The 16,514-nt window shown below is 40.6% G+C and overlaps 1 protein-coding gene across 6 annotated transcripts in view; it reads right to left on the minus strand.

Moving 5' to 3' along the window:
- Positions 1 to 1,456: 1,456 nt before the first annotated feature.
- Positions 1,457 to 16,514, minus strand: part of LOC141048054 (scaffold attachment factor B2-like) — a 350,882-nt gene continuing 335,824 nt past the window's right edge. For all 6 annotated transcript variants that reach the window (XM_073543402.1, XM_073543397.1, XM_073543398.1 and 3 more), the window contains one exon: positions 1,457 to 1,694. In XM_073543402.1, the coding sequence (XP_073399503.1) occupies positions 1,580 to 1,694 (115 nt within the window). In that variant the 3' untranslated portion in view covers positions 1,457 to 1,579. The remainder of the gene's footprint in view (positions 1,695 to 16,514) is intronic.

The raw sequence follows: 16,514 nt of genomic DNA on the forward strand, positions 1-16,514 counted from the left end.
TACAAGAGGTTTTTGCATGTGTTTTATGTGCGCACAAAACGCTGCGCAAATGTGAAACTAGCATTAACACTGCAGCGTTGGGCTCCTGGGTCCAAATCCAAGCAAGGACATCTACAAGGAGTTTGTATGTTATCCCAGTGTTTGCGGGGGTTTCCTCCCACACTACAAAAGACATACTGATAGGTAATTTAGATTGTGAACCCCAATGGAGACAGTGCTGATAATGTCTGTAAAGTGATGTGGAATTTATGGTGCTCAGCGGCGCTATTCTTTTATCCCCATCGCCGTTTTAAAATGGCCATGAGGGATTAAGTACTCTTAACGACCACCGTTTTAATGCATATTGGTGATCGTTAAGGGGTTAAAATGAGATCATATAACAGGTTCCACTATACTGGTTCATTAGGGACAAATGAGACATGGCATCCATAACTGTTCCCTGAAACTTTCCACTCTAAGGCTATGTTCACACATTGCATTTTTTTCTGCAGCAAAATATGCTCTTAGAAGAAATTTTCTGCAAAAAAGCAGGTTTTGCTTGTTTCTTTTTGCTGCATGTGTCATCCTAAAATTGTCTATTGTGCATACTGATAAAGCGTAGTGCCAAAAAAAAAAAAAAAAAAAAAAAAAATCATGTTTTGGCACACAAAAAGCAGCAAAACCCGATACCCGAGTTTTTTTGACCACCCATTACTTTAAATGGGTGAAAAACGCTGAAAATAATAAAATGCGTTATTCTGAAAAACCCAAGGTTTTGCACAAAATCCAGTTGTCAAAAAACCCAAGCTGTGTGCATGAGATTTCTGAAATCTCAGACAGCTGGTACAGTGAACGCTGCTAAAATTTGCATTAAACGCTGGAAAAAAAAACTCCCCAAAAACACATACATGAACATACTCTTAAGGCTAGGGCCAGATAGCCGTAAATTCCCTCAACCGAGAGAATTGGTCCGGTTATGCTAATGACTCTTGGATCAAACTCTGATTAGAGTGTCAGCATAGTGTAATCTAATTTTTTCGGATGAGGGAATCATAGGACACTAAGGACAAAATGGAGAACAAAATTTCTCCATCTCCATTATGACGATGGATATCGGATGACTTATGATTTCGGATGATTTCCACGCACTAGTTGACTTGCATGGTAGCGTTTGATCCGAATATCAGATTCAACTCTGATATGTTGCGATTTTTTTCCTGTTGGAAGATGACAGGAAAAAAAAAAAGGATATTGGAGATGTGCATGGCCACTTAGACTTAACATTGTTCTGGGTGCAAGCTGATGTCTTGCTGGATCACACTCTGGTAATTTTGCCACGTACTAAAAGGGAAATGGTGCTCCTTCCCTCTAAACCGTGCATGTTCATACAGCAGTACTCGGCAATGTCCACTGCGGACTAGGTACAGCGATCAGGGATGGGACACGATAGAAACCCATTGTAATAATTGCAATCAAATATTTTTTAAACATAACATCTACTTTAATATTGTATGCAGGAAATGATTTTTAACAAGCCAAGCACATCAACTAATCATAAAAACACTTCAGATTAACTTATGTTAAAACAATATTGAAATATTTAATATCGATGTGTAAACCGATGGTCATTGGGTCTGTTTTGTCCTCCAAAGTTTCCGCCTTGAGGTCCTGTGGATGTCGAAACATTCTGAGAGTTTTCGCTTTCATGAAAATTACTGTGCAAAAAAATGAAAAGGTATGTGTCAGCAACACACTACACAATGCAATATATTGTAAAACTATACTATACAATTTTTAAGACCTTTAATACCAAAGCTAGAAGACCAACATAGGAACACATTCACAGAAACCATCTATTGAAAAGAATCTTAGTAGGTTTTTGCTATGTAGTCTGAGGGCAGCAGAAGATGAGGGCTGAGACCAAGATATCAGGGATTTGTCACTTATTAGACTGTGCTGGTTCAATACTACGAATGTTTTACCAACAGGAATGTTTGTTTCCTGAAGAAGTACTTGACACTTTGAAACGCATTGAATAAAAACCATAAGTTTAATAATATCCTGTAAATTGATGTTTTCAATAATGGGCAGCATGGGGGTTATCCACAAAGGAGGTCATCACTGGCTGTAGTGGTGCTGGTGTCCAACCACTGTCCCAGAACTGATCTATACAATTGGAAGTCAAGGAGCCTACATAATTAACCATGCAACGGATCCGACTTCTATTTTGCTAGGTAAGAACATATGCATACTGGTTGACCCACTTTAACTGCACCTGTATGCCACATACAGTGGGGCAAAAAAGTATTTAGTCAGTCACAATAGTGCAAGTTCCACCACTTAAAAAGATGAGAGGCGTCTGTAATTTACATCATAGGTAGACCTCAACTATGGAAGACAAACTGAGGGAAAAAAAATCCAGAAAATCACATTGTCTGTTTTTTTCATTTTATTTGCATATGATGGTGGAAAATAAGTATTTGGTCAGAAACAAGCAATCAAGATTTCTGGCTCTCACAGACCTGTAACAACTTCTTTAAGAGTCTCCTCTTTCCTCCACTCATTACCTGTAGTAATGGCACCTGTTTAAACTTGTTATCAGTATAAAAAGACACCTGTGCACACCCTCAAACAGTCTGACTCCAAACTCCACTATGGTGAAGACCAAAGAGCTGTCAAAGGACACCAAAAACAAAATTGTAGCCCTGCACCAGGCTGGGAAGACTGAATCTGCAATAGCCAACCAGCTTGGAGTGAAGAAATCAACTGTGGGAGCAATAATTAGAAAATGGAAGACATACAAGACCACTGATAATCTTCCTCGATCTGGTGCTCCACGCAAAATCCCACCCCGTGGGGTCAGAATGATCACAAGAACGGTGAGCAAAAATCCCAGAACCACGCGGGGGGACCTAGTGAATGAACTGCAGAGAGCTGGGACCAATGTAACAAGGCCTACCATAAGTAACACACTACGCCACCATGGACTCAGATCCTGCAGTGCCAGACGTGTCCCACTGCTTAAGCCTGTACATGTCCGGGCCCGTCTGAAGTTTGCTAGAGAGCATTTGGATGATCCAGAGGAGTTTTGGGAGAATGTCCTATGGTCTGATGAAACCAAACTGGAACTGTTTGGTAGAAACACAACTTGTCGTGTTTGGAGGAAAAAGAATACTGAGTTGCATCCATCAAACACCATACCTACTGTAAAGCATGGTGGTGGAAACATCATGCTTTGGGGCTGTTTCTCTGCAAAGGGGCCAGGACGACTGATCCGGGTACATGAAAGAATGAATGGGGCCATGTATCGTGAGATTTTGAGTGCAAACCTCCTTCCATCAGCAAGGGCATTGAATATGAAACGTGGCTGGGTCTTTCAACATGACAATGATCCAAAGCACACCGCCAGGGCAACGAAGGAGTGGCTTCGTAAGAAGCATTTCAAGGTCCTGGAGTGGCCTAGCCAGTCTCCAGATCTCAGCCCTATAGAAAACCTTTGGAGGGAGTTGAAAGTCCGTGTTGCCAAGCGAAAAGCCAAAAACATCACTGCTCTAGAGGAGATCTGCATGGAGGAATGGGCCAACATACCAACAACAGTGTGTGGCAACCTTGTGAAGACTTACAGAAAACGTTTGACCTCTGTCATTGCCAACATAGGATATATCACAAAGTATTGAAATGAAATTTTGTTTCTGACCAAATACCTATTTTCCACCATAATATGCAAATAAAATGAAAAAAAAACAGACAATGTGATTTTCTGGATTTTTTTTTCTCAGTTTGTCTCCCATAGTTGAGGTCTACCTATGATGTAAATTACAGACGCCTCTCATCTTTTTAAGTGGTGGAACTTGCACTATTGCTGACTGACTAAATACTTTTTTGCCCCACTGTATGTACGATTAATTTGAGTATTTTGTATTGGCTAACAAGCACCAGTTCCATTCTATGTAACTATGGTCCGTGTGGCTTCTAACTTTGGATTTAGGCATTCACCGCAATTCCCTTTTAGTGAGGCACCTCTTTTTATTCTATTCTTGTATTGAATATGCATTTAATATATTACTTTTTGGACTTTTGTATTCATGTCTCTTGGGATCCAGTCAATTTAACCATCTTTGGGCTATATGTCAATATACCATGCACACAAATTTGTGTTGTGGGCTGGGATAGCATTCTGAGCTCTGCCATCTCTAAAAAATGATTGTGTCACAACTGCTGCACCCAGTAAGCTAAGTGATACATTGCTGGAATCAGGGTCTCTTTTCCTACATTATGCTGCTCTCATACAATTTGAAAGCTATTGAATAATATATTTTACTTTAAAGAGAACCTGTCAGCAGGTTTTTGCTACCTCATCTAATAACCTACATCACACCTTCTGCCAGAACACTTGTCCTTCAAGATCCTAAGTGATGGCACTGTTTTAACACAAAGTTCCCTATGCTTTACTGTGGTTGGGTCTTTATAAAAAATAACCACTATGCTTCACAAGTATCAGTCATAAATTAACAATAGGCAGAAATTCTAGCAAGACAAGTTTTATATACACATTTTAAGTGTTTTTTTTCATTTGTACATAAGGCTCTATTGACATCACATTTTTCTATCATATTGAAAATAACTTTTTTTGTTTTGTTTTTTTTTTGTTTAAATTCATTGTTGTTACCGCTTTTCTGCTTTCCTTTAGTTTCATATCTGTTGTCGTAGAGCCCTTACTTTTTTTTAGCTTGTCAACTTAACTGTGTAGACAATGTTTACTAAAATTATTTAAAGGCAGCACTCCTATGTAAAATGTTATCCCCTAAATTTCTAAATATCAATGTAATGTAATGCAGATGTATTAAAATGTTTACTGATTGACATTTTCTCCGGTTAGCAGCGCAGGATTGCTCCTTTTCTTGGACACTTGACGAACAGACTAGATTGTGGGCGGAACGGCATTTACAATGTAGGCCTAGTAAGACTAAGAACAAGGTTCCATAGAAATGCAATGCCACAATAATTACCCCGATGACACATTTACTTGTGGACTAAAAGTCACAACTCAGAACACCGGAGAGGAGCTGAAAACTCTGGAAGACAATGATCGGTAAGCATTTTAATACAAGTAAATTAAATTTATATTTAGAGATGGTAAGAGGATAACATTTTTTGTCATGAGTATGTCTTAACCGTACCAGATATTTTATTAAAAAAAAATAAATATATATATATCTATCAGAAACATTTTGTGGAATAGAATGAAAAAAAAGTTCAATTCAATTCCACTACTGTATTTTGACTTTTGTTCTTACGACATTCACTGTGCAGTAAAATTGACATGTTAACATGTAGTTCGCCTGCCACTTTGTAGCAGAGTTGCTGTGGTTCTTAAATAGGAATGAGCAAATAGCTTCAGATAAGTCCTTATCCGAAGAGCTAATAGCTATAGCGCTTCCTGAAGAGCTAATAGCTATAGCGCTTCCTGAAGAGCTAATAGCTATAGCGCTTCCTGAAGAGCTAATAGCTATAGCGCTTCCTGAAGAGCTAATAGCTATAGCGCTTCCTGAAGAGCTAATAGCTATAGCGCTTCCTGAAGAGCTAATAGCTATAGCGCTTCCTGAAGAGCTAATAGCTATAGCGCTTCCTGAAGAGCTAATAGCTATAGCGCTTCCTGAAGAGCTAATAGCTATAGCGCTTCCTGAAGAGCTAATAGCTATAGCGCTTCCTGAAGAGCTAATAGCTATAGCGCTTCCTGAAGAGCTAATAGCTATAGCGCTTCCTGAAGAGCTAATAGCTATAGCGCTTCCTGAAGAGCTACATCGGGAACCCGGATACAGCTGCACGAGACGCTGCTGTGTGACAGTCAACACGTGCATGGAGAGCCTGTTGGATGGGCTATCTATACATGTGCTATGACTGTTACACAGCCGCGACACATGCAGCTGCGGCGCCGATCAGCTGATTATCGGGAGCGCTCCAGTTGATGCAGCTATTCGGGAACTGCTATAGCTATTTGATCAACATAATTCTTAAACCCTTCCACTTCAGTATTGACAGTTGATCATGAAATGTTTCTATACTGACTTGTTACAGCAGTGGCATCCTATTACAGAAACAGGTTGTAATTTAGTAAGCACTTTAAAACTAGGCATTCCTTGGCGATTAGGAGGAGAGTACCAATATTTCTGTCCATTTTTTTGTTTGTTTTTAACAAATCTAAACATGTTCTTTGAACATCCCTGTCACACAGATCAGCAATTTATCCAGTCCAGATTTCGTGTATTTTCAGGCAAACATATAATGCATAGTTGCCAGATTAAGGATACCACCCCACCTGATAACCACTTTCTTAATGGAACTTTGAGTAGCTGATGAAGGAAACCATGTAAATCCTACAGTATTATTTCAAACATAAGTGTAAGCAATGATTGTAAGACTATGTACTTGGGAATAGAATGCTCCCATCACACTCTACAAGGAAAAACACTGAAAGGACTTAAGAGGGTGACACACAGAACCCACCACTGTTGCCACTTGCAAAGGTAAAGTACTTCCACTGCCTCCAATCGTCAGGACAATTATGCAAATGGACGACGAGTGAGACAAGACCACGGCTGCTTCCACTATAAGGCTGGTTATTGAGGACCTAACAGCAGGGCTGTGGAGTCGGTAAGCCACAGTTGCGACTCCGACTCCTGGATTTTATCGGGCTCCGACTCCGACTCCTTCATAAATGGCCAATTCATAACAACAAATTTACTGTTGTAAAATATTAAACATCGTGCTTATTCAGTTTCTCACCATCATATAATCAGACCACTTAGAGCAAAAACTACATTTATTAGAATACAATTAGAATATAGCAAATAACTTTTATAAACTTTTCTAAACTGTAAGTAAATATGCAATAAACACTTTTATGCAGTTAATAAGAAGAAATCTATAAATTTGTCCTCAGAAAAAGTATTGCCTCTGTCAGATCCTCCTTCATGGATGCCCTCAAATCTGATCTAATTATTTTGAGAGCAGAGAACAACCTCTCTACACTAACTTGTGTTGGTGGCAAAGCAGTAACCACTCGGGCAACATCTCTGACAATGTCAGGATACAGAGGAATCGCTTGTTGCACTGTTATTTTTGATGAACGGTCAAATTTCTCAATTTCTTTTAGTGCACATGAAAAATTCTGCTGAAATGTACTGGCTGTGTACCTTGATGGGGATGATTCTTCTTCTATGCGGGAACGCTTTGCACGGTCCTTGTGATCCAAATATTTTTCAAAATTAAATTCTTCATCAGTTGATGATGAGGGTGAAGATGTGGCAGGACGACCAAATTCTTCTTGTTCCTCCTGACTGTTCTGCAACCCTTTCATCCTTACTGCTATTTCAAACAGAGCTTCTTTTCCTTTACTTAGCTGATGATCATCTCGAAGAATCCGATGCATTGGGTCTACATAAACAGCTGCCAAAAGAATGTTATTTTGTAATAGTAGCTCCTCTCTCAGTTTCATTGATGTAGCAATGCCACTTGCAATTAACCCTCCTCTTTGGGACAGGCGAAACATCAGGTTCTTCCACTCCTTTAAGAAAATACCTGGAGTTAAGTCCTCTGCTTGTAATTTTTTTAGTCACTGTAAATGGGTGCTCTAGCAATTTTTCCAGCTCAGTCACCTGATTCCACTGACTCATTTAGCGTCAGTTGAGGGTTAGCCATGTCTACAAGAAAGGTTTTCAGTTCAACCAAGCTCTGAATCATTAAGTAAGTACTGCCCCATCGTGTGGCTTGATCAATAATTGCCCCTTTTCCAGCACGTCTCTTCAAAATTGAGTCAACTTTAGGGGTTCTGGCAACAGTAGCCAATTTTCTCACCTTGCCAATCAGTGCAGCATGTCCTTCTTGCAGACTGTCTCTTATAGCCAGCTGTAGCGTATGCACAACACAGCGCATGTGATGAATGAAAGAACATATTGACACAGTTTCAACAAGATCATCTAAACTATCATGTTGCTGTTCATCTGAAGCAACTTCAGTTTGCTCCTCAGTTACAATACTGTGTTCCTCTATTTCAAACATTTCTGTGTCTGTTGACCCAGAATGTTCTTCTAGCTGCTGGTCACCATCATTACTCTCATTCATTAGCTTAATAGTACTTATCATATTTGAAGCATTGTCAGTTACGACAGAAAGAACTTGCTCTTTTTTAAGTTCATAGTCTTGCAGAACCTTTTCCACCAAGACCTGGAGAAACTCACTGGTGTGATGACCTTTGGTGTCTTTTACTGCCAATCTCTTGGTAACTATTTCATTGTCACAAACAAATCAGACATTGATGGCAAAATAGTTCACTCTGACGTGTGCAGGCATCCATTTTAAGAAACAGAAAGCGTCCCTTGAGAGTTTTTTTAAGTTCTTCCTTTTGTTTAAAAGCTTCTTCGATTACTAATTTTCTAATACTCTCTCTCTCCAGAGAAACACCAAGCTTGCGGGCCATTTCCCCATTCAGACACAAAGGCTGGTCGTGAAAATAATGAAATATCCACACTATCCTTTACAACAAGCTCTATGATCTGTTTTTTAAATGTATCTACTGTCATTGTCACAGTAATTTTGTCACTGACAAAATATCTTGCAACTGATGGCTGCAAAGTTCTCTGCTCCTTTGTTTGGCTGGAAGAGCTGGGCACTGGTTCATTGGTTTGGATGCAGTCTCTCTCATCCACTGCTTTCAGTACTTCTGGATGAAAGCGCTGTAAATGTCTCTTTAGATTAGAAGCTCTGGTAGGAGCATTTTTATCTTTGCCTGAATATGCACTCATCTTGGCTTCACAGCATTTGTTTTCGTCTGGATCATTTGTCATACACTGACAGACATAATGTTTTCTATCTTGAGTGATGGTGAAATGTTCAAATACAGCTGATTTAATGTGATGCTGCTTTGACATTCTCAGGTTTTTAATTCTGCATTCACAATCCAAATGACAATTGTTTTTCCTAAAAACAATTGTACAAAATTATTGCCAGGTAGTACAACTGATATAGTGGTCAGCAATACTGTTATTATTCCTCATGTACTCACAGTTAACTGATGCAAAGTTTGTTGAAAGGATAATACTTCTTACAGTCTTCCTCTTCTGAGTAGCAGGCAGCTGTGAGATGCTTGGAAGACGCACACCTAGTATGATCTAGTCTAGAGGAGGAGCTTTACTACTAAGAATTTGCAACACATTTTCACTTTCAGTTTCATACATTGTAAGTAGGGGGGTTGGGGCAGCATGAGGTTAACCAAGTATAAGATTAGATAAGGGCAGTGACACACAAGAAGTAAGAAATGTCTCTATCTCCAGCAGAACTGCTTATCACTGTTGTTCATAGTTTGATAGAACATATATATTTGAGTAACATTTATAAAATTCATATGAAAGTTCAATTATGAAATATTAATACATTTTTTTTTAAAGCTGGAGTCGGTACATTTCTACCGACTCCAACCAAAACTAACTCCGACTCCACAGCCCTGCCTAACAGGAAACATATGGTACATACACATCCGATTCCAATGTTTTGGAATATATGCATATTCCCCTTACGGTGACTGCCAGCTCCACAAAAAAAAAAAAAAAACTTAGCTGCCAACACCAATCGTTTATACAGGCCGTTGGACACCTGTTACAAGTAGCATATGGCTTCTGAGGTGCGGTTTACAGAGTAAGATGAATAGAGCTATTGAATGTTATATTTAATCCTGAAAGATAAACAGGGTTTATGAAAATATAAAAGATACAGAATAGGAACAAGGCAATACATGATATACAATTACATATGATAAAAAGGGATAACAAAAGAAAGTTCCTAAACCTGGTACAGAAATGGCTCAGAGCTTAGCGGAGGGAAGCACTTTCGATTTGGAAAATGGACACTTACACAGCAAAATATGTCTTCCCAGGATTACAATGACTCAAACGCAATTTCAGCTTTTCATAACTATGTTACACTCACAACCCTCCCGCTGATGACCTCATGTGACGGCAGATTGTATTATGTGCTGGATCAGTTAGAATTTTCTGAAATCCCCAACATACAGGATACCTCCAATCCTGGAGGTCCTGGGTGGTAGATAACTTATGCTTTTATTGTGATTTTACCTTTGCACCGAGACCAAATATGACACGTATAGCATAATTGATTGTCCAGTTATTAAGTTGGAGGGATTCTAGTGACCCTACAGTGATGTGAGGTAATGAGACATCCATCCCTTGCTACGATGCCGAAAATCTAAATCCCATAAAGATCGGATCAATCCAAACACCAATGTTCATATCTGGACAATGGCGATATAATGGCTGGAACATTCTCTGCAGGATGCTTTTGAACCCAGGGTGTCATGTCCCCCTCACAGCATAAACTACTTTTTAAATTAGCCATCCACAGCAGGAGGCCTCTGCCTGAAAAAGAGCTTGAATTGTTAGCTTTTCTTAAGTTTTTCCACTTCCCCGTATGTTCCTTGTAAAGGCCTACTTCAAAAGGGAATTTGAATTGTAGGCCCTTTTCTGGAGAGGTCTTGTGCATTTTAAATTTTCCTCTCTGACAAAGGGGTGTTCCCATCTCCACCATTCCTAACTTATATGTGGTGGTCAGGAGTAAAAGTGAATGGGAGTGACATAAAACAAAGGCACAGTACACGTTATATTCGTAACCTGTACAACATTGCTACAGAGGGTTTTTCACAAAAGGATCTCAGAAAACTACAATTGCATTCATGATGTTTTGGGGCTTGAAACAATCCAGATGTTACTTAAAAAAATCTTTAAAATATAAATGCTTTACAAACTGTGCATTTTGGTTGCTTTGTTTCTTCTCTAAATGTAGCCTTTTCGGAGTTATGTTTTTCTGGAGTATTTTCTCAAAGGCTATTCGTTATAACATGCATCAAAACTAAATGCCACCAAAAATGACTGTAGAAAAAGCTTTGAAAAGTGTTTGACAATCATGGCATTTTTACAAGCATTTACAAAAAGTGAGAAAAACTGGTTGTAACCATAGCAACTAGTGTTAGGCAGACACTATCAAAGCAAATTGTATCTGTGTCCTTACCATAGTAATAAAATCCCACACAAAATAGCAGCAAATGGCATCCAAGCTAATGACAGAAATGGCACCACAGAAAATACTGCATTTTGAAAAAACTCAATCCACTGTACTTTTTTTTTTGTATTCAGCATTTTCAATATTCTTTGTTCTGATTTTGAGATCATGTTCACACGTTCAGCATTTGGTCAGTATTTCACAAAACCAAAAGTGGGTGAGAAATACAGAAATGGTCACATGTTTCCATTATACTTTCCCTCCGATTGTCCCACTCCTGGTTTTGACCTACAAATTCAGATATAAAAATACTAACCAAAGACTGACCACGTGTGAACATGGCCTAATACACTTGGCCGCAGCATTTTTCACTTACAAAATGAAGCCTTTGCTCCAAGTTTATCTGCATGCATATCTGCCTTCTCAGTACTTGGTGTAGGAGTTACTGTAGTCCTTATACTTTATACAGTAGGCAAGGATGGCACATTGTGGTGAATCAATGCAATCAATAATCCAATTATGTAGCTGTATCGAGAATAATAAAAAAAAAAAAAAGTCCATCAAGTCCAACCCATAAGGGTATGTGCACACAGCATCTGGTTAGACACCGGCGCACCCAACATTTTGCTAGGTAAACTCACTTCAGGAAAAAGCCCACTGTATTTTTCCTGAATTACCTTCACTGCTAGTTTTGCCATAATTTTCTAATACTGATATAATTTTTACTTTACATTAGAGGTTACTTGTACAGACAATATAAGACAGTAACATAGCTGAAAACATAAGAGGAGTGAGGACAATGTTCCCAAGCTTACAATCTATGAGGAAACGGGGGATACAAAAGGTAAGAATATAGTGTTTGTGAACAATCCCAGCCATCATTATAAATAGGAGCATTCAAATAATGCTGCAAGAACCAGTCACCAAAGTCTGTAGTTGTACATGTACTATGTACAACTGAGTGCGTGGAATTGGGAACAGGAAATAGTTAAATTAGCGAGGTGACGTGATTGAGGAAAAGTGTTCTTAGGGCACACTTGAAACTGTGGATACTGAGAATGAGGGTGTGTGCACATGCTGCGAAACGCTCTACGGATTTGTCCGCGCAGATTTAGTAAAATCCGCAGGTAAATCCACAGGTCAGAAGACCTGCGATTTATCTGCGGATTAGCCTGCAGTTTATCATCTCTACAATGGAGCAGATGGTAAACCGCTGTGGAATCCGCAGAAAGAATTGACATGTCATTTCTCTCTGCGGATTGAAAACCGCAGCAAGCCATGCAGAAAAATCCGCACCATCTGCACTGCGGTTTTTGTTTTCCATAGGTTATAATGCTACTGTTCCACAAAGCCAAAACCGCTGCGGATCCGCAGCAGAATTCGCAGCGTGTGCGCAGACCCTTAACTGGATTATCTGGGGTAATGCATTAAAGAAAACTGGTACAGCATAAGAGAAGCCATGGAGACAGGAGTGCAAGGTTATAGAGGATTTCAGCCTTAGGTCATTAGCGGACCAGAGAGGATGGGTAGGCTACTAGACATAAGAAAGAGGCAGAACTGCTTTGTAGGTAGGAGTAATAAGTTTATATTGTAAGACTGACTCAAAGTGGAGACATCAGTGTAGCAGTACGACAGAAATAGAACAGATTGGAGAGACAGACACAGATTAGTAGAGAGTTGCAGTAGCCCAGGTGATAATGAAAAAGAGCAATAGTAATAGAATTTTTGTCAACAGTAGTTCATGGTTTTCAAATCCTGGATGGGTTAAAAGTAATGACAAAAGTCTGGACATATACAGTGAAGAGAAAAAAAAGTATTCAGCCACCAATTGTGCAAGTTCTCCCACTTAAAAAGATGAGAGGCCTGTAATTGACATCAGTAGACCACAACTATGAGAGTCCAAATGAGAAAACAAATCCAGAAAATCACCTTGTCTGACTTGGCAAGATTTATTTTTCAAATTATGGCGGAAAATAAGTATTTGGTCATTAACAAAAGTTCATCTCAAAATTTTGTTATATATCTTTTGTTGGCAATGACAGAGGTCAAATATTTTTTGTAAGTCTTCACAAGGTTGGCACACACTGTTGGTGGTATGTTGGTCCATTCCTCCATGCAGATCTCCTCTAGAGCAGTGACGTTTTAGGCCAGTCGCTGGGCAACACAGATTTTCAAATCCCTCCAAAGGTTTTCTATGGGGTTGAGATCTGGAGACTGGCAAGGCCACTCCAGGAACTTCATAGGTTTCTTCCGAAGCCAGTCCTTAGTTGCCCTGGCGGTGTACTTGGGATCATTATCATGCTGAAAGACCCACGTTTCCTCGTCAATGCCCTTGCTGATTGAAGATGATTTGAACTCAAAATCTCATTCTTTCATGTACACGGCTCAGTCGTTCTGGTCCCTTTGCAGAGAAACAGCCCCAAAGCATGATGTTGCCACCCCCATGCCTCACAGTAGGTATCGTGTTCTTTAGATGCAACTCAGAATTATGTCTCCTCCAAACACGACGAGGTTTTGTTTCCACCAAATAGTTCTACTTTGGTTTCATCATACCATATGACATTCTCCCAATACTCTTCTGGATAATCCAAATGCTCTCTAGCAAAACTTCAGAGGGGCCCAGACATGTACTCACTTAAGCAGAGGGACACGTCATGCACTGCAGGATCTGAGTCCCTGGCAGCGTAGTGTGTTACTGATGGTAGCCTTTGTTAAGGTGGTCCCAGCTCTATGCAGGTCATTCACTAGGTCCCCCCCCGTGTGGTTCTGGGATTTTTGCTCACTTTTCTTCTGATCATTTTGACCTCACGGGGTGAGATCTTGCGTGCAGTCCCGAAAAAAACAAACAAATCTGCAAGATGATTTCACTGCAATCAAACATTCGCTTTCAAATTTGCCCTCACCTCTGCTAAACAGGCCTATTTCACAACTCTAGCATCTTCCCTATCCTACAACCACAGTTATTCAAAACTTAACTCCCTCATCCGCCCACCACTGCCCCCTCCAACCTCCATCTCTGCTGAGGACTTTGCCACACACTTCAAAATTAAGATCGACCAAAACGAGGCAAGTCTTTATTGTTCAACCACCACAACCCCTTTGTAAAACAGACCAATGCCCAAACCCAATAACCTCCTTCTCCAACATCACTGAAGGAGGGCTTAACTGTCTCCTCTCCAAATGACACCTCACCACTTGTGCACTAGACCCCATCCCATCTCCTCCCCCAACCTCACCACCACAATTATCCCATCCCTAATCCATCTCTTCAACCTATCACTAACTTCTGGTACCATCCCTTCTGCTTTCAAAGATGCCTATCCTTAAAAAGCCAACCCTTGGCCCAACCTAAAAACCCACCTCTTCAAGAAAGCTTACTGCCTGCAATGACCCCCACTGCCTCCTCACCACTACCGGAGCTACGGCCTCACCAACACAGTGGAGCTGCTGCAACCCCCCAAGCTACTGTCTACTTCCCCATCATCCTGTAGAATGTAAATGCTCACCTTCTCTCTTCAGAATTACCCATATGTGTTCTACTGGGTTGACATGAGGATACATACTTGGCCACAATAATTTTCACCTAGTTCTTCAAAAATGCAACAAAGGTCTTTGAGGTGTGTTTTCGATCATTGTGCCCTGGCTACATGTGCACTTTTCCACCATATACTAGTAGAGGACAAAACAGCGATCAGGAGTCCAAAATATTGTTCAAAATACAAAAAGGTCTTTACTACAAAATATACAGGCAGAGGAAAGAGGGAACATACATGTATGTGAAAACTGTGCATGGGGCACAGGTTAGGAGCGAATAAATATACAGTTAAAACCAGAAGTTTACAATACACTATATAAAAAGACACTAGAATTACAGGATTACCATAGTGAAAGAGAAAAAACGACCGCAAAAATGAACCAGAAATGCACCTTGCATACACAACCTAACACTAGTCCTCCTATCAGTGTTTCCACACAATTAAGTAGAAGTTTACGGTCAACTAAAAAAAAAAAATAATCAATACTATAAGGGTGGTATCTTGCTGAAAAGAATAATCTTTTTCAATAGCATGCAAATATCTCCATATATCATGTAAATTATAGTCCATAACTAACGTGCTAAGCTCTTTCCTAGTATTTCTTGATGAAGAGCAATTTGCAATTTGAGACCCATAAAACAGGGACATTGAAATCACCACATAATTCATTAACCCCTTTACCCCCAAAGGTGGTTTCCACGTTCATGACCGGGCCAATAAACTCCTGGAGCAGCATGTCCATGCTGAACTTTCCTCCCACCTCTCATCTAACTTGTTCTTTGACAATCTACAATCTGGCTTCCTCCCCCCATCATTCCACTGAGACAGCCCTGACCAAAATTACCAACTTACAGCCAAAGCTAACGGACAATACTCTATACTCCTCCTTCTAGATCCTCTCCTCCTTTGGCATCAAAGACCACGCCCTATCCTGGATCTCCTCATACCTTTCCAACCGCACATTCAGCGTCTCCCACTCCCACACTACCTCCTCATCCCACTCTCTGTTGGGAGTCCCCCAAGGCTCTGTTATAGGAATCCTACTCTTCTCAATCTATACACTTGGCCTGGGGCAACTCAAAGTCCCATGGATTCCAGTACCACCTTTATGCTGATGATACTCAGATCTACCTCTCTGGCCCAGACATCACCTCTCTGCTCTCCAGAATCCCAGAGTGTCTATCAGCCATATCCTCCTCCTCCTCTCTCTTCCTCAAACTCAATGTGGACAAATCTGAACTAATCATCTTTCCCCCATCCCACAGATCTTCCTTACCCGACCTTTCTATACCAATTGATGACATCACGCTTTCCCCCGTAATGGAGGTCCGCTGCCTCGGAGTAACCCTTGACTCTGCCCTGTCCTTCAAACCGCACATCCAAGCTCTCTCCACCTCCTGTTGCCTCCAGCTCAAAAATCTCTCCAGAATCCGTCCCTTCCTCAACCCTCAATCTACTAAACTACTTGTGTATGCCCTCATCATCTCCCGCCTCGACTACTGCAACATCCTTTTCTGTGGCCTCCCTGCTAAAACCCTTGCACCTCTCCAGTCCATCCTCAACTCTGCCGCCCGACTTATTCATATCTCTCCTCGCTACTCCTCTGCAAGTCTCTTCACTGGCTCCCATTCCCTCAGGGTATGCAATTCAAATTACTAATACTGACCTACAAGGCCATCTACAACCTGTCTCCTCCATATATTTCTGAACTAATCTTCCAATACTTCCCCTCACGTAATCTCTGGTCCTCCCAAGACATCCTTCTCTCCTCCACACTTATTCGCTCCTCGCCCAACCGCCTCCAAGACTTCTCCCGAATAGTCCCCATCCTCTGGAATTCCCTGCCCTGACACGTTCGGCTATCATCCACACTCGGATTCTTCAGACGGAACCTGAAAACCCACCTCTTCAGGATAGCCTACAGGCTGC

This window comes from Dendrobates tinctorius, unplaced genomic scaffold (genome assembly GCF_039654945.1).
Source record: "Dendrobates tinctorius isolate UK_male_01 unplaced genomic scaffold, ASM3965494v1 ptg000132l, whole genome shotgun sequence".
NCBI classification, from domain to species: Eukaryota; Metazoa; Chordata; class Amphibia; order Anura; family Dendrobatidae; genus Dendrobates; species Dendrobates tinctorius.